The 21183-nt window shown below is 40.0% G+C and overlaps 1 protein-coding gene across 10 annotated transcripts in view; it reads left to right on the top strand.

Annotated features, from left to right (window-relative positions):
* The window catches only part of TASOR2 (transcription activation suppressor family member 2), a 74007-nt gene that overhangs the window by 38239 nt on the left and 14585 nt on the right, over positions 1-21183 (top strand). For all 10 annotated transcript variants that reach the window (XM_012741224.3, XM_012741231.3, XM_012741232.3 and 7 more), the window contains 7 exons: positions 416-519; positions 3426-3498; positions 3586-3648; positions 6465-7184; positions 10006-10248; positions 14151-15030; positions 16935-17364. In XM_012741224.3, the coding sequence (XP_012596678.1) occupies positions 416-519; positions 3426-3498; positions 3586-3648; positions 6465-7184; positions 10006-10248; positions 14151-15030; positions 16935-17364 (2513 nt within the window). The remainder of the gene's footprint in view (positions 1-415; positions 520-3425; positions 3499-3585; positions 3649-6464; positions 7185-10005; positions 10249-14150; positions 15031-16934; positions 17365-21183) is intronic.

Here is a 21183-nt window from a genome sequence, read left to right as displayed (position 1 = left end):
GGAATTAAGCAAACAGATATTAAAAATAGTTAGAAACTCATAACCATTCCTCTCAAGGAGAACAATTTTTGTTTTTATTTGTTCTTTTAAATCACAAATGAAAGAAAAACAAAATGAAAAGGAAATTTCTTAGTGCTTAGGTTAGTTCTAGGAACGTTATTTTGCAGTGTGTCTTGTTGATCCTATAGTAGTGTCAGTAGTGTATATGTATAAGAGCATTGTTTTAAAGTAATTATTTCAATAACTTTTTATTAAGGAGTTTTATAACCAAGAACAGTAAGTAATCAAAGATTTTTTGGGTAGAATTCCTATTCTTTCATTTTCGTAATATAGAAAATGAATCAGTTGATTATAAAAATGTAAGTGCATATTAAAATTCAAAAATAAGAAATGTTTTTCTGATTTTTCTCTACAGTCTGTTGCCAGGGTTTGTGCTTCAATCTGTATGAGGTGGAACTGTCAAACAGACAAGGGGAAAAAATAGGGAAACTAACAGAATACATTAAAAAGAACCAATTGGTAAGAATTATTATTTTAAAATATAATTATTTTTCCCTAAATTGAGAAATTGATATCTAAGTATTAGTTGGCTGTGCCTCAGTCGAATTACTTTAGTTTGCTAAAAAGCATTTTCATTGTTTAATATTTATTTATATATCAGTAACATATAGTAATCCTCCCTTATTCCTGGGGGATTTCCTGAGACCCCCAGTGGATGCCTGAGACTGGATAGTAACAAACCCCACGTGTACATACATACCTGTGATGAAGTGTGATCTACAAATTAGACATAGTAAGAGAGTAACAGCAATAACTAATAATAAAATACAATAGTTATAACAATATATTGTTGCAGAAGTTTGAATGTAGTCTGTCTCTCAAAATACTGTATTGTACTGTACTTATGTGAGATAATAATAAAATTATCTCCAGGATGAGATGAAGTGAGATGGGTGATGTAGCGTTGTGAGGTACCACTGCTGTTGAGGAAATGGGCAGGTGGTATGGGCAGCGTGGACGTGCTGGACAAGGGCATGATTCAAGTCCTGGACAGGGTGGGGTGGTGCGGACCAGCACGAACAAGGTCTCGTCTCCCTGCTCGGAACAGTGTGCATTTTAAAACTTAGGAATTATTTATTTCTGAAATTTTCCATTTAATATTTTTGGACTTCAGTTTTGCCATCTGGTGCAGGGGGAGAACCCTTCGTCCAGACCATCACTTCAGTCTCAGACTAGCCTGTGTCATCCGTACATCCATCAGCCAGTACTGAAAAAGGCATGGATGACACTAGATAGCTGAGCCCATGTCAAGCCCATTCCAGCAGCGGGGGTGAGGCCAGGCCTGCCCAGTCTGAAGGAGCCCTCCCGGTAGATGGGAGCTACCTCTGCAGTTCCCAGGGGCTGGGGGAGTGGGTGCTGAGGCAATAACCATGGAATGTCTGCTGTAGAATGATAGTCTTTTTTTTTTTTTTTCTTTTGAAGTAGCACAGTCCATTTTCTATTTGGAAATTAAAGGGAAGAAAGTCTGAAGATATTTTCAGAAAATGCATTGGTAAAGGCATTTCTCCTGAGTGCTTAGGGTGTTAGAAGTGGTAGAGACTTAGTGCTGGCTTTGCTTTGAAACCTATTAAGAACAGTTATTAATAGAAATTAATATTGCATGTGGCTCTTCCTCCTCAGTGCTCCATGCTTTTTTTTTTTCTTGTCTCATTTTAGGAACTTTTTAAAACGTATCTGTCTCCCCAGCTAAACATTGAGTTCCTTGAGGGCAGGTATGCATTCAGTGTCTTTGATACCTTAGTGTCTGGTATAGAGGGGACAAGCAGTAAATGCCCCTTAGAGAAAATGTATGTGGGATTGTGCCTAGAACACACTGAACTTAGGAACAGGAAAGAGCAAGGTCTGTTTAAAGGGTGTTAATGAACACAGGTGGCTGCATTATTCTGGGTACATAGGAAGAGGCTAGAACCAGATACTGTATTTAAAAGATTCTGTGATTTCTCCCAACAAAGGTTAAAATAGGAACTTTATACAGCCTTTATAATATATAATTTGAGACACTAATAAGATATACTACATATTTTTGTTTTATTTGCATATATTTTTGAAGATAGGGGTATGTGATTTTAAGAGAAGGATGTTACTTTACATTTTAATTACAAAACTAAAATACAGAACAGTACAGAGGCTAATTATTGTTACTTTCACTTTTTACATCAGTAGAAAATGAAACAAGAATCATACCTGTTTGCAGTTTCATAGACACCAAAGCTATGGGTATGCACAGTCCTTTGTGTGCTTATTCAGTAATTCTGGGGGCCTACTGTGTGGTAGAAGCAAGGACACAAAACAGTCCGAGTCACAGCTCGCGTAAGCCGCGGAGCGTATGAGACTGTGGAGGGGACAAATAGATACGCAGATGCCATGAAGCACACGGGCTGTGTAACAGAAGTGTATGGAGACTCGAGAGCGTGATTCTTTCTGTGAGCGAGAGATCAGTATCTTAGTTGTATTGTAATAATTTGAAAAGTCTTTTGTTTCATATTTTCATTGTGATTAAATAATTTATTGATTCATTCTTTTTGTAGGCTTATGTAGGCTTTATTTCAGTTTTGAAATAAAATGTTTTGAACTGAAAAATTATTGTATGAACTTTGGATTTTATCTTTTAAGGGTATATATGTTTTTAAATGGTGAGCAATGGAAAAGGAGAATTGTTGACTTTATGATTTACAATGGCAGCTTTTAGATGACTTCCCCTACTACCTGGGGACAAATTGCCTAAGTTACTGAAAACACAAAATTTCAAGACTTTTTTTTTTTTTTTTTTTTTTTTGAGCTCAAAATTTCACTGAAGAGACTCCGGTGGGGGGGAGGAAGAATTTATTTTCATCTACATTTCTTGTTGCCATAGGACCTGATTATTTTTATTATTTTCCATTTCTTGGGATGCTGTAGAAAAGGATTCTTTTATTTGACAGTATCTTCAGTTTTTCTGGTTCCACGATATTCTGATAATTTTCACATAAAGATGAGCTTAAAGTGCTAATAGGTTCTGATTAATCTCGAATTTGAAGTGGCTACGTAGTAACACATGACAATTTAGGCAGTGGTATAAAAATGTCAGCTGTCTCAGTGAAAATGAAATAAGACTGTTTCAATTGATATGTAGTTGAACACTATTCTAAAATTAACCCTGGAAGTTCTGGTTATTATATGTAGCTCGGGCAGAGCCAAGATTATTTGAGCTAAGGAGCTTAGTTTCTGAATCTGGAGACAGAATTACCCTGATTCTTATAAACATTAACATTTCCAGAATTTTTTCTTTCATTGAGGTCACACTTCGCTAATGAGTGTGGTAGAGGGAGAATGAGAAGAGGGATTGAAGACTCTTCTTTCATGTGTATTTTTCCTTTATATTCAAGGCAATCATCAAATGCTTAGAAGATCGGGGGGTTTTCATTTTACTTACATCATCAGCCTTAATATCAGAATCAGGTATGAATAACTTAAATATTTTTCAGTATGTTTCCTTTTGTTTTATAAGATCAGCAACCTGACTTTTCTGATTCTCATTCTGTGTAGATTTTGGAGCTGAGCAGATGGGTCTGCACGGGCTGCATTTGTTCCACTCGCCCCCATCAGCAGGTGAGGACACAGTGATGCCGGTTCACTCTGTCTGGCGGATGCATTTCAGTCCTCATCTAACTTGACCTCTCAGTAGCACCTGGCACTGTGAACTGTTCTTACCACTTAAATAATTCTCTTCTCTTGACCTCCCTGGTTGACCTCTTAACCTCCTTTGCAGGTTTATCCTTATCTCCAACTGTCTGCTGACATTTCCACCGACGTATCTGAAAGGTGCCTCAAATTCAGTGTGTCTAAACCTGAATTCACTTGTTACTGAGCAGCAGTAGCTGGCAGACACTGTAATGTGGGTCAGAACCTTCAAAGATGCTGTCTCCTTACCTGGACTGTTGATCTTTTCCTTATCCAGCCCGCACATTCTCAGGGTGATGTTGCCCCCGCCCCCAGGACCAAAACTTTTGGCTCTTAGGGGCAAAAAAAATCACCCGTATAGTACATAAACAGATAGCAGTGGTATATCTGTAGTATTAAAATTTCAGAGGGCAGTTGGGGAAAAAGTGAGTCTAAAAGGGCTGGGGGCAGGTAATGATTTAAAAGGTTGTTGAGGGACACTGATCTTGCTTATTCCTGTTCCTGTCTGTCCAGCTTCGGTTTCAGTATCACTTCCCTGATTCTGTCACCACTCTTCCCTCTACCGGGACCCCTGGGCTTATCAGCATAACTTAAATACTTATTTATGATTATTTGCTGCCTACCCTTGTATTCTACTGTATCCTTAATGCCTAGCAATGCCAAGTTCTTTTTTTTTTTTTTTTTTTTTTTTTTTTTTTTTTTTTGAGACAGAGTCTCGCTTTGTTGCCCAGGCTAGAGTGAGTGCCGTGGCGTCAGCCTAGCTCACAGCAACCTCAAACTCCTGGGCTCAAGCAATCCTCCTGCCTCAGCCTCCCGAGTAGCTGGGACTACAGGCATGCGCCACCATGCCCGGCTAATTTTTTATATATATATCAGTTGGCCAATTAATTTCTTTCTATTTATAGTAGAGACGGGGTCTCGCTCTTGCTCAGGCTGGTTTTGAACTCCTGACCTTGAGCAATCCGCCCGCCTCGGCCTCCCAAGAGCTAGGATTACAGGCGTGAGCCACAGCGCCCGGCCCCAAGTTCTTAAAAAAACAATGTTTAGCGGTGGCTCACGCCTGTAATCCTAGCACTCTGGGAGGCCGAGGCAGGCGGATTGCTTGAAGTCAGGAGTTCAAAACCAGCCTGAGCAAGAGCGAGACCCCTTCTCTACTAAAAATAGAAAGAAATTAATTGGCCAACTTATACTATAGAAAAAATTAGCCAGGCATGGTGGCGCATGCCTGTAGTCCCAGCTACTCGGGAGGCTGAGGCAGGAGGATTGCTTGAGCCTAGGAGATTGAGGTTGCTGTGAGCTAGGCTGACGCCACGGCACTCACTCTAGCCTGGGCAACAAAGCGAGACTCTGTCTCAAAAAAAAAAAAAAAAAAAAAAATTCTATTACTTAAAAGCTGAGAACTATGCTTTCTTAGGTAGCACTTCTTTGGAGCAGGTAAAACATTACCAGTAATAATAACGTAATGGCAATGGCTGTTTGCATTTTTAAGCATTCATTAGGTCAGGTATTGTGGTAGGTATACCTGACTTAGCAGTCCTTCAAATAAGTACTCGTATTATAACCTTTTCAAAGATGAAGAAACTGCTTAGCCAACTCAAAAGGGTTTTTTTGTAGATTTTGTTATAGTTTAACACAAATCATACTGGTCTCTGCCTTGCCGGGTTCCTTCTTGAAATAATGACTTTGCCTAGAAAAAACTGCTGTTTTTGAACTTAGTACTACACACGGTCTTTTCATATTTTATTTTTCCTTCATTTGTTACTCTAAATGATGAAATGCAAAGAAAAGAATTTTTATCTTAATATCCAGCCACATTTTCCTTTTTATTTTTCCTCCTTTTCCTAATCTCCACTGTCATGCTAATGTGTTTAATTAGGACTCACTTGGTGTTTCTTAATTCTGTAGTTACTTTTTCTTTAACAAGAAAGGTACGATTTCCACTTCCATTTACTGGGCACTAGAGCCCTTTGTTATTTGTAGGTTTATGTGACTGAGAACTCTGAAATTTTCTATGATTTTATTACCCCGTTCACAGGGACCTGACTTTTTTTTTTTCTTTTTAATTCCCTTTCACTGTTTCCTTTGGGTTATGAGTTGCTAAAATAATTAGCACTTTAGTGGAAAGGAGAGGAAACACAAACTCCTCAGTAAAATTGAGTTTTTACAATTTTTATTTCATTTGATAAAAAATAGAAAGGAAAATGAAATTAGCAATAATCATTCCAATAAGATTTGGGCATTATTTAGCACTTCTGTTTTTTTTTTTTTTTTTTCAGTTCAGTTGATTTGCATTGTAATGTCTAAAAAGAATTTGAAGTGAGTTATATAAGGTGCAGATAAAATAAAAGAGTACATTTTAAAAGCAATAAATACAAATTAAAAAGTAGGGAAGCAAGTCCACCAGCTCTAAAGGCCAGTGCTACCGCCCTGGTGGACACTGAGCCTCCTCGCCAGTGAGATGGGGCTGGAGACAGGGTTTAGCTTCCTCGCCCTGACCTGGCCGTTGCGTGTCAGACATTCTTTTCCAGGTCAGGGTATGTGAGTAACTTCACATGTGGAGACACTTTCATTACATGTACCTGTAAGTCTTCTGTTAATTGCCATTTAGGTTATCATTTGAAACACTATAGCATATTTAACCAGCATGTAATTTTGAAATCTGAAGCATTTTTTTCTATGCATTCTGTTAAAAAAAAAAAAAAAACACTTCAGGTGTTAACATTTTGTGTGTCTATATATTTTAGGGGTGAAAGATTTGAAAGTCGAAGATGACATCTCAATGAAAGTGATACCTATTTTACCCACCCTTAATTGTGCCCTGCGAGAAGCAAAGAAATCACTTCCTGAAGAAGCAACCCATCCGAACACATCAGTAAAGCGTCATTTCCAAGAACTGTGCAAGGTGGACAGAAGCACCCCCCTGACGGCTGCTGCTCAGGGTGGCATCAAAGAGACTGCGTTCTTTGGGAAACTGTCCGGTGGCTTTGACTGGGCTCCTCCAGCTGAAAAGTGTCCTTCAGAGTCTTTAACTCAGCTGAAGTCTTATTTTGCAGATCCTAGTGGTTATATTTTTGAAGTGTCTACTGCTTTGGATTTGTTAGCAGAGCCTCCCCAGTCTCCTTGTGTTTCGGATGGCGTTTGTGATGCTGGGTTTTCTTTAGTTATGACTCCAGACCCTGAACTTCTTGACTCGGAGGCAGAAGTAAGAAAAGAAACTGAGACAAAAAAGAAATCTGAAGAAATTCTGAAAGCAAAGAAGGCGGTTGTGGTTCCGATGAGTCGAGCATCAAGTCTGAGGGTGCAGCCTAAGAGAAAGGCCAGCATGCCCCCCGTGGTGCAGAGCAAAAAGGTGAACCTGTGCCGCCCCCTTCCCAAAAGAACTGCCCCCAGAGCAGACAATGGCTTGGATTCTCCAACAACTCTTAAGTTAGTTAAAGGCCAGTTTCCTCAGAAAAGAAAAAGAGGTAAGCATGATTTGTGTGGATCATCGTAATAACTGTTGTGTTGGAACCGAGTTCTGTCTGGTCTGTGGGGACTGCAGCTCAGCAGCACCCGTTAGAAGACTGTTAGAGCTACCAGTGTTTCTTTCCAGGTGATTTGTGCGCCTGCCAAAGCCCAGGAAGTACTGATCTAGATAAAGCTGAAAACCAAGAAATGGGAAAGAGTAAGATGCCTGCCCACCAAAAGCTGCTGTTCCACTTGTAAAACTGCTCATGTGTTTCTATCCCATTCTGAGAAAGATGGGTGTCTGGTTTCTGTGCTGTCCCTGACAAGTGGAGGTGGGAGTAGGAGAGGGGGATCTTCTAAAATCGGGCACACCAGTGGTAGCAAGGTGTCATAGCTGACAGCCTGAACACGGCAGCGAGGAAATGCCTGGAACCTCCAAAACTAAAGCAGTCTAGGGCAGAGTTTGTAATCCTGTGTGTGTATCAGGTTTTCAAAATGATCTCCTGGATTCTCGGGTGGATCTACTGAAATGGAATATGCAGGAGCCTGGAAATAGTTCCACACGTGGTTTCTGTGCTCCCTGAAAATTGAGTGAGAATCAGTCTGGAGGCGTTTAGGGTGTCAGCACATGCAGCTTAGTGAACACAACACAGCAAACCACATGACTTTGGCTTAGTGTCATCTCCATATTACCTTTTAGTGTATTTTCTCTAAAAACGTAGGAAACTATAGCTGTGTGACACCTTAGAGGAGGGGGTCCACACACTGGCTGAGGGGCCACTCAGTTGTTCCTGTGCTGTCTCTATGTAGCTCTGCGCTACATAGGCAGAGCTGAGCAGTTGGGGCAGAGACCATGTGGCCTTCGAACCTGAAAGTGTATGCTCTCTGGCCCTCCACAGAACACATTTGTCAACCATATCTGTCATATTTTGAATTTGAAACTGTTGGTGCTAAAGAAGAAACATTAGGATGTGGTGATCCTCAGAACTCTAAATAATTAAAGTTCTACCCTGTGGTTTGACAAATAGTGATTTCTGGCTAAGAAATGGTGAGGGCTGGAGGGTAGTGGAAAGTATGGCAATACAGAGCTGTGAGTCATATGGTATAGCTACCTGTGAGTATATTCCAGCCAGCCATGCTGAGTTTCTGTTCTATGTGAACCAGTTCATTTTTAGGTATTAAGTAATCTATAATTCAACATGGATTGTCACATTTTTTCAAATGTTATTTAATTATATATGTGCTATAAGATATCCTTGCTACTATAGTTTAGTTCCCAAAAATTCATACATAACTGACCCAAAAATTTCAGAAAACTGTGTGTAATACAATCTGATAATTTTTATTCTGTCTCATTTAAGAAAGAATTCTGGTTGTGACATACCAAATTTATTTTGCAACCCACCAGTGGATAATTACAGTTTGAGAAACGTGATTTTGAGTGTTACACATAAACAGAACAATTCCTGCAGGATCACCTGGTTTAATTTGTCATCCTTTTTTTTTCTCCCAGGACCGAGGTTTTTGAGAGTTTCCCCCTTCCTATTTGTGCAAATGTTAGAAAGCCTCCCACCCCCAGGTTTTTATCTATCTACTCCTTTTTCTTTTTAATTTAGTCCACGCTGTTTTTATGCTTGATTTGTATTTTGCCTTTTCCAGTGCTGAAGAGTTTAGAAAATGTAACTGGAGTGGAATGAAAAGTCTTATTTTATTCTCACAAAACAAATATGCTGTGTTAGTACTTGTAATAGTTTAGTAGGGAGGGGAGTAATTAGACCCAGGGGAATGTGTAACATTAAGAGATTCTGAAGACTTTTTAAAAAACCACTCCTTTCTCTAACCCCCAAAAGAATGAAATGAAATGGATCTCTCTCTTTTTCCCTACACTTCACTAACACCAGTTTCTTAAATTGTTTAATGTCATGTTTTATGTTCTCAATGAGAAAGTGTTTTCTATATAATGTGATTTAAAAATAATTGCCAACCATTTATATGTGTGATTATTTTATATTTGGGGGGCTAAATTTTTTGGTGGAAACAACTGAAATGATGAAAAATCAGTGAGATTAAAGTATTCAGAGTGAGCATTTATTAACATCTTTCTGACTCTTAAGGTTGAAACACTTTCTCTTGTGCGGTATGAGCAGGTAGTTAGTGTTTTCTTTTTCATCCCACTACCTCCACCTTCAGCTACATACATACTCCGTGTGAGAAGCAAAGCAAAGCGTTCTGTAAGGAATGATTTGGTGTAAGATAGTAATTTGTTGGAAATAAAACCAGGTGCAAACTCTCCTGTCTTCCCCTGTCTTCTAAAAGCTTATTTTTCAGATGGTATTAAAACTTAGATGTTTACAAGCAGTAAAATAAAATATGTAACATGGCTTTTCATGTTGCATATTCACAATATACAGTGATTTTTCCCTACAGTGATTATAATTTTAACCATAGCACCTATGCGAGCTGTGTTGCTTTTTGTTTAAGCAGAATTGTCTGTCTCCTGGGGCTGTGAACTAGCATGTGCCATCTCACCTGCCACAGCAGTCAGAAAAGGTTATGAAGATTTTTTTTTTTATTAAGTTGTGCCTTTTTATGAAGTTATTACTCTGATATTTTCTTTCTTCACCTGACAAGGATATAGGCAGACACTTGGCAAGTTCACATTATTTTTATGTGACAACTTTTAAGTTCTCCATTATTAAAATCTGTTAATGAAATACTTGAAACTTTGTAGTTTATTCCCCATTACTAAACACACCATAAAACGAAAGAAAGGGAAAGGCTGTGCTAATAGGTGTCTGGGCCCCCACCCCTTAAAAAACGGTGTCTTTTCTACATAAGGTGCGGAAGTGCTGACTGCACAGTTTGTACAGAAAACCAAACTGGATAGGAAAAGCCAAGAAGGTCCTATTTCTAAAGAGGTTCCAGTGACAACGAATGCTAAAAGAACAAGGAAACAAGAGAAATCTCCAGTCAAAACTGTTGCAAGGGCTAAGCCACCTGTGAAGAAATCTCCACAAAAACAGAGGGTAAACGTAGTAAGAGGCCATCAGAAGCCCAGACTCAGAAAGCAGCCACAGCCTGGTAAGACACATTCTTCCTGTACATTTAAACACCACAGTGCACATCTAATAGAGGTTGTGAGATCGTGTATTGAAATGATATAAGACCAGTTAAAAGTTACCAACAATTTTTTCTGTATTCTTTAGTTCAGATACTAACAAGAACAAGTAATTTGACTTCCCATTGTGAATAAATTAGGATGGCACAAAGATTCAAAATTGTCACAAAATTGAGCCTACTTTTGAATTTGCATAAAGCCTGAACATGAATGGGATTGTTTACAAGAGTTAAAATATAAATGGCCTTATTTATGACTAATTGCACAAGCAAGTAGTAGTTAGCAGTATTATTCTAGACCATGATCAGTTATGAAGGATGGAAGTTTATAAGTCTGTCTAAAGAAAATTATAAACAGATTGTTCATAACTGTCAGTAATCCAGAATCCTGAATTTGGTTTTAAAAGGCAATTTTTTTTTTTTTTTTTTTTTTTTTTTTGAGACAGAGACTCACTTTCTTGCCCAGACTAGAGTGAGTGCCGTGGCATCAGCCTAGCTCACAGCAACCTCAGACTCCTGAGCTCAAGCCATCCTGCTGCCTCAGCCTCCCGAGTAGCTGGGACTACAGGCATGCGCCACCATGCCTGGCTAATTTTTTCTATATATACTTTTAGTTGGTCAATTTCTTTCTATTTTTAGTAGAGATGGAGTCTCGCTCAGGCTGGTTTCGAACTCCTGACCTCGAGCAATCTGCCTGCCTCGGCTTCCCAGAGTGCTAGGATTACAGGCCTGAGCCACCACGCCTGGCCGTATCTTTCTATTTCTGTTTTCTGTATGATTTCCCTGATTCTGCTTTCTCCTTCATCTGTTACTGGGCTTTTGAGACAGGGTCTTGCTGTCACCCAGGCTGGAGTGCAGTAGTCTCATCACAGCTCACTGTAGCCTGCAACTGCTGGGCTCAAGCGATCCTCCTGCCCAGGCTTCCAAGTAGCTGGGACTACAGGCATGTGCCACCATGCCCAGCTCATTTTTTCTATTTTTAATAAGAGACGGGGTCTCACTCTTGCTCACGCTGGTCTTGAAGTCCAGAGCTCAAGTGATCCTCCTGCCTCGGCCACCCACAGTGCCAGGCTTAACTGGACTTTTAAATTTCTCAGATAGTGAAAATTAGAAGAAAACTGTTTTTGTTGGGGTGGTGGAATTATGGATGAGCTTGGTGTTTTAAGTTTTTTTAATATTGTTTTATGACAAGATTTTTTTAAAGCTCACTGTGTTGTTCAGAAACCTGTAGTGCTGCAATTTTGGCTTCCATCCCAAACTTGAACTCTTCTGCTTATCTCTCAAGGGACTTCACGGTGTGGTCTTTCCCCACCTGTCTGTGTTGAGCTCCTGCTGTTTGCTGGCATGTGCCTCCCCTTGTGGTCAGGCGGTGCCTCCCACATGCATCCCTTTGCCCGGCCAGGTTCTGGAAGCTAACGTTCAGCCCCATTCAGAGGCATTTCCTCACCTTCTGCCCCTCACTAATCTCTCTCTCTCTTTTGGGTTTTTGAGAATGTTATAGAATTTAATTCTTACTATTTTCTAGTCATTTGATGTGTCTTGGTCCTGTCTTGCTAAATTCATTTATAAACATTACGAGAATAGATGCACAGATAATGTCCTGTCCCTAACAGTGCCCTTTGAATTCTTTGTATGGAATTGGCTCTCCGATAATTTATGAACAAATTGATTAACGGGAGGAGATATACAATTGGATATTGGCAGAAAAATGAGCCCCCAAAATTAATTGTTTTCAAAATTATGTTCAAAAGTAGGCTGATTTTAGCAGAGGGCGCATAGCTCAGTGGTAGAGCATTTGACTGCAAAAATAGGCTGATATGTATTGCAAATGCTCGTAAGAGTTGTACAATCACATTCCAAGTAAAAATTTTAAGATTACTGCATTTAAATAATCTTTTTTTTCTTAATCACCTGTACCAATTTGTTTTTTATGCTTGAAATATCAGAGTTTAAGAAGGCAGATGAAACATAGCCATGTTGGCCTCAGTTTGAAAGTTACTGATTTAAATTATTTTGAGTTTTTTTTTTTTTTTTTTTTTTTTTTTTTGAGACAGTCTCACTTTGTTGCCCAGGCTAGAGTGAGTGCCGTGGCGTCAGCCTGGCTCACAGCAACCTCAATCTCCAGGGCTCAGCGATCCTACTGCCTCAGCCTCCCGAGTAGCTGGGACTACAGGCATGCGCCACCATGCCTGGCTAATTTTTTTTTTTTTTTTTGTATATATATTTTTAGTTGGTCAATTAGTTTATTTCTATTTTTGGTAGAGATGGGGTCTCGCTCAGGCTGGTTTAGAACTCCTGACCTTGAGCAATCCGCCCGCCTCGGCCTCCCAAAGTGCTAGGATTACAGGCGTGAGCCACCACGCCCGGCCTATTTTGAGTTTTGATTATCAGAATCAAATTATTTTAAAGTCAAACAATCATTTTGTTACTAAAACTAATGATTTTTCTGTCCTTTTTAAAGTTTTTGATACAGTTTTTTGTTCACTGAACTTTTTATATTTTTAATATAATTCCTTTGGCACTTTATTATCTGTATGTCTTAAACAGATATATGACTGGTGTCATATTTTTGATTGTGAGCCTGTAACAAGTCACTAGTTAAGTGATTTATGCAAGACCATACATATTTATTAAACTATACCATTTTTTCTTGACTTCAATACAATATTTATATTAGGCTTTTCTTGTAAGTGATATTCTGTAGAAGGCACAGATAAATATATGGAGGCCATAATACAAACAGATAGAATGAAATCAGTGTCAGACATATCAGATCACAAAATAAATTTCATGTTTCCAATAAACTTGTGGGGCTACCAAAACAGTTCTCCGCTTTGGGTCCCTTTCTTCCACGTAGCCTCTTGGGTTTTGCTGTTTTTAATAAAAGCTGGGCAGTAGTTTATTAATTCTACCCTTTCCCTGGACACCCATCCCCTCTTGTTCTGATGACTCTATCAGTCATTGGCCTTTGCTGGCAGCTGGCAGGTGGTTAATTCATTTCAGACCTCTGCTGTTGACTGTGAACACAGTTGAGCACAGTTGGCTTTTCTGTCCAGCCACCTACCTGCAACAGGGAATCACTGCCTGATCTAGTGGTTTAATGTTAGGAAGGATTAATGAATGTCCTGAGAATGCCTAAGCAAAAGCACTGGAGAATATAAATTTTCTGATTAAGGACAAATGGATGAGTTTGATTATCTACAGAAAGGAAGATTATCAGTAATTTTATTCTTTTGGGATAGAGCAAGAGAGTAATGGTTTCAGTAATGAAAGTTTTAAAAGGTGATGAAATTGATTCTAAATACTCTTAGGACTTTTCTAACTTTTTTATTCATATCATTACATTGTATAATTAAAGATCAATATAGTTAATCATTTGAACTTAAGCGGTTTATCTAATAAACCACTTGTTAAGGGAAATGGTTTCTGAGAAAGTATGTTAGCAGACTCTAATGCATGCTAGAAACTTCTACATTCTGACATCCTGCCTAGATTGTAAGCTCCCCAAGGGTAGGACTCTCATTTTTTTCATTTGTTTTGTTTTTTCTATTTGTATGTCTCTTGAGCGGAGCAGTATGTCTTGTGTTGAGTTCAGTTCGTGCATTTTTAAAGGGCGATTTCCTTTTAAATTAATGTCCATGTTCCTTAAGACTCATTTCTCTGATCAGTACATTATGATACATCTGAGGGTTGGAAGAGACCTTGGTCTGATGGTAAAACTTTAATAATCTATATAACATAAATTTTTCTTGAATATGTTGACTTTGTCATTAATTTTCACTAAGGCATAGTAATTATGGCAGAGACTTAATTCTTTGAAAAGCAAACATTATAAATGTCTTTTTCTTTCTTCTTTTATGCTGAAGCCAAAAGAGAAACTGCTTCACGGCTTCCATCAGAAATTTCATCAGCTGGCCAGGAAGATGGTATTAGCATAAACACAGTTCTACCAGAAAATGCCACAGTGGCTCACAAAGATCTCCCTGAAAACTCCATTGTCAACTATGACTCCCAGGCCCTAAATATGTTAGCTGATCTAGCGTTAAGCTCTGCTACCTCTTCTACACCAGCATCTGAGCCCAGAAACCTTCCCTGCTCCTCTGAATTGCCAGAAAATGATGTTTTGCTCTCTAAAGAAAATTCTTTGCGAGGTACATCTGACCATGTATATCATAGGGGCGTTAAAAGTCAAAAAGGAGGATTATTACCTAAACCATCCTCGGATAAGAAGAGTAATTCTGGGTCAGACTTAACTATTAGCAAAGACGAAGAGAGCTTGGTTCCTTATAGCCAGGCCCCTGCCAAAGCCCAGTCAGCACTTACTGAGGAAAAAACAGACCCCTCAGATGCAAGCCAAAGCACTTTTGTCTCTGTGGAACACTCATATGCCCTGCACCTTGCAGAACATTCAAAGAGACATCTACAGCAGAGAGGGATCCCAGGCCCTGCCTTTGCCAAGAATGGGACAAAAGGCCCTGAAGCAGGGACCCCGGTGGGGAAAGTCATGCCGTTCCGGCATCAGCAGAGCGTCTCCCCTCTGCAGAAGCTTCCTGAAGATCCGCTGATGAAGCGCAAAAGCCGACTGATGTCTTCTAGCCTGAAAGATTTTCTTTTCTCTCACACCGTGTTTAGCTGTGATGGCTCCTTCAAGGTCACTTTCAAATGTGAAACAGAATATGCATTCAGCTTAGATAGCAAATACACCAACAACCCACTAGAGAAAACCGTAGTAAGAGCGTTACATGGGTGAGTATGAGTGAAACTTGCTGAAAATCGATAAAACTTTTTCATTGAGATCAGCGTAGCAAGATGAAACTTGTGCCAAAGTTGGGAAGGAGAAAGCAGTGTGTGTAAAACCCAGTGGTTTTGGTAATAATATCAAGCAAACATGCTTACTGACAAGAGTAACAAGCTGACATCGAGAACTTTTTAAAGCTAACTTTGGCCTTATGAATTGCTTTCCATTGTGCAGTACTCCTTCATAAGCCCTGTGGCCTTTGAATTATAATTTTTAGACGTGATCTTAATGTAAAATAGTGTGAGATTTAGGAATAATGCTTTACAGACTGAATTCTAGAAGAAACATTTTAAAAATTACGTCTAGCTTGGTAAATTGGTCAGATGATGGGAGTGAGCAGTTTTACATAGGGGTTGTTCTATAGATTTTAAGAAGTGATCAAGGCAATAACAGAGTGATGGATAGCACAGGCTTTGGAGTTTAGAGTTTAGACCTAGGTTTGCACAGGTTTTTCCATTTATTGCATACTCCAGACAGTGCATCTCAGTCTTCATTGTATGGCTCATCTAGGATCTCACTGAACTGCAGAGTCTGAGGTAGTAGTCTGTATGGGGTGAAATTTCTAAGAAATTTCGAGGTGATGTCAATGGAGGATGACAGTCTTTGGCCAACATCTTAAAGTATGGATTTAGTAATAGCTCCATCTGAGGTGGTTTCATATGTTAGAGTTTTAAATAGTATAAATGGTAACCATCAGTGTTGGCAGGAAGCATTATCTGTATGAGGTGACATTCAGCTGTTGGTAAACCGTTTCATGTGTGACTACAGACTTCGGTCCTTGCACATGTTCATGTACACTTATGTTCACATGTACTCAGGCCGTTTCCATAGCATTACTCCTGTTTAACTGTCACCAAACTCTGCAGCCTCAACCCACTCATCCCACTCCAGCTGTCTGCTATCCATTTGCCTGTCAGATGGCCAGAAATGTTTTGTGCCTTCTGGTTTCAGGGTATTTTCCAGAACTGTACTCTGAAAATAGTGTAGTTCTATTGAGTTGCCCAGAGAGATATTTTAATCTTTAGACTTTCTTAGCTACTGGAAGAGAGACACAAAAATGGAAAAGAAATGAATCAGCCAAACTTAGCAAAAAACAAAGAGATGAAGATTTGGTAGCTGCCTAAACCGTTGTTCACACATTAGGTTTGCTGCTTTGTCCGGAGAGTTTGTGTGGTATAAAAGACAAATGCTAGATGAGGAGGCAGGAGACCCATTTTCAGGTCCCAGTTCTACCCTATAGGTTTTGTGATCTGAAAGAAGTTAACTTTTTTTTTTTGAGACAGAGTCTCACTTTGTTGTCCAGGCTAGAGTAAGTGCCGTGGCATCAGCCTAGCTCACAGCAACCTCAAGCTCCTGGGCTCAAGCAATCCTTATGCCTCAGCCTCCCGAGTAGCTGGGATTAGAGGCATGTGCCACCATGCCTAGCTAATTTTATATATATATATATATATACACACACACACACATATTAGTTGGCCAATTAATTTCTTTCTATTTATAGTAGAGACAGGGTCTTGCTCTTGCTCAGGCTGGTTTCTAACTCCTGACCTCGAGCAATCCGCCTGCCTGGGCCTCCCAGAGTGCTAGGATTACAGGCTTGAGCCACTGCGTCCGGCCTGAAAGAAGTTACCTTGATTCTCGGCTCACTTCTCTGTCAAATGTATAGGTTAGATTCATAATTACTCATTAGATCAACTTTGTATTAACGTATTCACTGTTTCAGATTTGTGTGATTTTTTTTTTTTTTTAAATGAACACACAAAGTACGGTTAATAATGGAGGCACTTGCTTGTAATAGATAAAAAATAACCATTTTCAATGATTTCTTTGTGTTCTTTCTGTGGCATCTCAGGCCCTGGAACACCAACTTGCCTGACAATGTGGAAGAAGTGAAGCTTTTACTTCATATGTGGGTAGCTCTGTTTTACAGCAGTCAGAACAAGGTCCTACGATCATCCCGAAAAGTGGTGGAACACAGCAACCCTGCAAAATACGTGTCTATAAACAGCACGTTCGACTCTTATGAGCTCAACGAACCAGAGGATTCCCCTTGTGTGGAGAGATGTTCTGCAGACCCTCTGTCAGAGCCTAGCGAAGCTTCCAGGGGTCCTGCTGCCCAAGTGGCCTTCCCCGACCCACACTGCCTGCTTCCTCTCATCAAGCCAACACCCACCAGGGCCTTGGCACTCTCCATGCAGAACGAACAGGAAGAAATTTTTGCAAGAGAGTGTCATCTCGATACCCCGGAAAACCAGACTTTCCTCTTTTCTTGTAATAATGAGGTAAGGCTGAATGTGTAAATGCTGGCATTGTAGAAGAAATTTTCATTTTTTATGTGTAAGATCACATTCAGAACAGGGCATTGGTTTTTTTTTAGAAAAAGTAGATGCTCCAGGTATGTAAAGAATTATAATACCAGAAATTTAGTTAGCATAAAGTGTCCACAAATTGTGTGTAGCTAGAGTTAATCTACCATCTTGATTAGAAAAACAGGAGTAGAAAAACCCCCAGGGGCCAGATGATCTGGGAGCTGACGAGACTTGTGTGTTGCTTATTTAATAATTTGGGACAAATTTCTTGTTCTCTCTGAGGTCCTTTTCTTAATTTTTTAAAAGAGGTGACTACTAACAGTCCTGTCTTACCTAGAATATTATTTAAGGATGGTATATGGTAGTAATAAATATTAGACATAGGATTATGTGGAGGTTGATGGTGTAAGAAAAATACTTTTTTCCATTTCATTAGTCCATATACTGCAGGCATGGCAAATTTCCTGCAGGTCCATAAATGGGCATGTGGCACAGACCTGTTACATTAGTCCATTCCACCCTACAAAGATAAGTTTAAAGATGGACACGTTTCCTGATTTGAGCCAACAAGCCTCAAGTCCCAGCCTTAAGTCTTGCTATTTCCACTGAGTCATTGAGACGGGAAATGTAAGCCTGGAGCTGCAGACAGCATACTGTTCTTCAAAAGAGAGACCTTGCCTAAGAATGGACACAAGAGGTAGAACAAGGAAGAATTTTTGTGAGATTCTTTGACTCCTGAACCCTGTCAGGTTTTAATCTAGTTCTATCCTGGATTTTTCAGTTATTATAAGCTAATAAATGGCCTTATTGTTGCTTAAGTAAAAATAAAAAAAATTAAACATGCTTTGATAGACCTTAAGGTAGACCAGAATTGATCATACTAAAATTATTTTTTTCTTTCTTTTTTTTGAGACAGAGTCTCACTCTGTTGCCTGGGCTAGAGGGCCATGGCATCAGCCTAGCTCACAGCAACCTGGGCTCACGCAATCCTTCTGCCTCAGCCTCCTGAGGAGTCTATAGGCATGCACCACTATGCCCGGCTAATTTTTTTCCTAAACATTTTTAGTTGTCCAGCTAATTTCTTTTTTTATTTTTTTAGTAGAGATAGGGGTCTCGGTCTTGCTCAGGCTGGTCTCAAACTCCTGAGCTCAAACAATCCACCCACCTCGGCCTCCCAGAGTACTAAGATTACAGGCATGAGCCATTGTGCCCGGCCTGATCCCAGACTAAAATTATTTTTGAAGACAAATCCTGGAGCAGTAAAATTCTAGACCTTTAAGAGAAGAGCTGTTGCAGATAACTACTTGTAAATAAGGAAAATATACCTTGTTTTGTTCAGTTGTCCTTAACTGATGTTCAGCCAAGCCAGATGATCCACATTTCCACACATACTCCCACTCTTTTTTGAGATAGGGTCTCTGTTGGCAGAGCTAGAGCACAGTGGCCATCATAGCTCACTATAACCTCAAATTCCTCAGTTCAGGCAATCCTCCCTCCTCAGCTTCCCAGGTAGCTGAAACTACAGGCATGTGCTACTACCACACCCAGCTAATTTATTTTTGTGTAGAGACAAGTGTCTCCCTATGTTCATTGCCCAGGCTGGTCTCTAACTCATGGCTTCAAGCTATTATCCCATCTTGGCCTCCTAAAGTGCTAGGATTATAGGTGTGAGCCACTGTGCCTGGCCCCAAATTATAACTAGAGCAAATCAAAAAGTTGTGACAGGTTGGGCGCGGTGGCTCACGCCTGTAATCCTAACACTCTTGGGAGGCCGAGGCAGGCGGATCATTCAAGGCCAGGAGTTCGAGACCAGCCTGAGCAAGAACGAGACCCCATCTCTACTAAAAAATAGAAAGAAATTAATTGGCCAACTAAAAGTATATAGAAAAAATTAGCCAGGCATGGTGGCGCATGCCTGTAGTCCCAGCTACTTGGGAAGCTGAGGCAGAAGGATTACTTGAGCCCAGGACTTTGAGGTTGCTGTGAGCTAGGCTGACGCCACAGCACTCTAGCCCGGGCAACAGAGCGAGACATTGTCTCAAAAAAAAAAAGGTTGTGACAAAATTCTAAGTAAATAGAGTGACAAAATACCTTCATTTTTTAACCTTTCAGCCCAGATTTATTCTGGAATAATTTTGCATGGGTTTGGGCAGCACCCCTGATGCCTCTTTCTTTTGGGTTTCTGTACCTGGGGTCACTGGGGACTTGGGAGGTCCATGAATGGGCCTCAGAGGGCCGGCCTGTGAATATCCCAGATGATCACTGTCATCAGAGTTGAGCTGTCAGGAGCACGGCGTGCCAGATAGTGAGGCCCCTGGGCCCTTCACTCACAGTGACTCAGGTAATGCTCAGAACAAACCAGTGAGGTAAGGACTGGTAATCTCCCCATTCGGCAAATGAGTAAGCTGAGGCAGTAATTGTCAAGCCAAGATTCAAATCTAAACAACCTAGATGTGGTCAGTTGCTGAAGAGATGTGGTCAGTTGCATTATCAGTCCACTTTGCCGTATTCCAGACAAGACCATGCTTGAGGCTTTAAAACAAAACAACCTGTTTCCGAGGTTATCAGATTTGTCCTGACTTAGTTCTGCTAATATTTAACCTAAGTCTTGCTTGCTACTGCTTAAGTCAGTCCCTTTAGTGTATGAATGCAAACCACTTTGATAAGTTTTCAATTGCTCTGTAGGGTAGGAGGTATTAAAATGAGAAAGAAATTCTCTCTAGTTTTAAGCAAAGAAAGATAGGTAGGGGATGAGGGGCCTTCATTTGCCAGAATATTCTGAATACAGAGGATAATAATTAATTTACTGTGTCCTCCTGGGAAAATTCCAGATTACAGTGTATTTGTATTCTAATTGAAAACTGATGTTTTAAAAAAGTTATTTGCTTTAAAAAATCATGATCTAGGCCGGGCGCTGTGGCTCACGCCTGTAATCCTAGCTCTTGGGAGGCCGAGGCGGGCGGATTGCTCAAGGTCAGGAGTTCAAAACCAGCCTGAGCAAGAGCGAGACCCCGTCTCTACTATAAATAGAAAGAAATTAATTGGCCAACTGATATATATATATATAAAATTAGCCGGGCATGGTGGCGCATGCCTGTAGTCCCAGCTACCTGGGAGGCTGAGGCAGAAGGATCACTCGAGCCCAGGAGTTTGAGGTTGCTGTGAGCTAGGCTGACGCCACGGCACTCACTCTAGCCTGGGCAACAAAGTGAGACTCTGTCTCAAAAAAAAAAAAAAAAAAAAAAAAAAAAAAAAAAAAATCATGATCTAGTCTCATTTTATTATAAAACAAAGTTGAGTACTTTTTCCTCTAGTACTACATTTCTGAGTTAAGTGATACCATTTATCAAATAGATTGCAGTTCAAAATTGCCAGTAGTCTAGCTGCTTTTCTTCCGCAAGGGTCCTTAAAAAAATAGGCTGTGAGGGAAGAAAGTTTCAGAGCTCTTATCTATGTATATATTTACAGGAAACAGGCTGGGCATGCTGGCTCATGCCTGTAATCCTAACACTTTGGGAGGCCCAGGCAGGGAGGAGCCCTTTGAGCCCAGGAATTTGAGGTTGCATTGAGCTACTCAAACTCCTGATGACACCTCTGCATTCTGGCCTGGGCAAAATGATAAAAAAAAAATAAGGGGAAGATACAAATCCCATAGGAGGGGTATTTTAAGCCTGTCTTAAAAAGAGGGATTTATGTGATCCCTGTGATATTTTTGTAGATTAGAAGATTCAAAACAACAGACGCAAAGTTAATGTTTGTCTTTTCTGTTCCCATGTGTAATTTTTTTTTTTT

This window comes from Microcebus murinus, chromosome 25, assembly GCF_040939455.1.
Source record: "Microcebus murinus isolate Inina chromosome 25, M.murinus_Inina_mat1.0, whole genome shotgun sequence".
NCBI classification, from domain to species: domain Eukaryota; kingdom Metazoa; phylum Chordata; class Mammalia; order Primates; family Cheirogaleidae; genus Microcebus; species Microcebus murinus.
The sequence above is the reverse complement of the archived record's forward strand: the minus strand, read 5'-3'. Positions and strand labels throughout refer to the sequence as shown.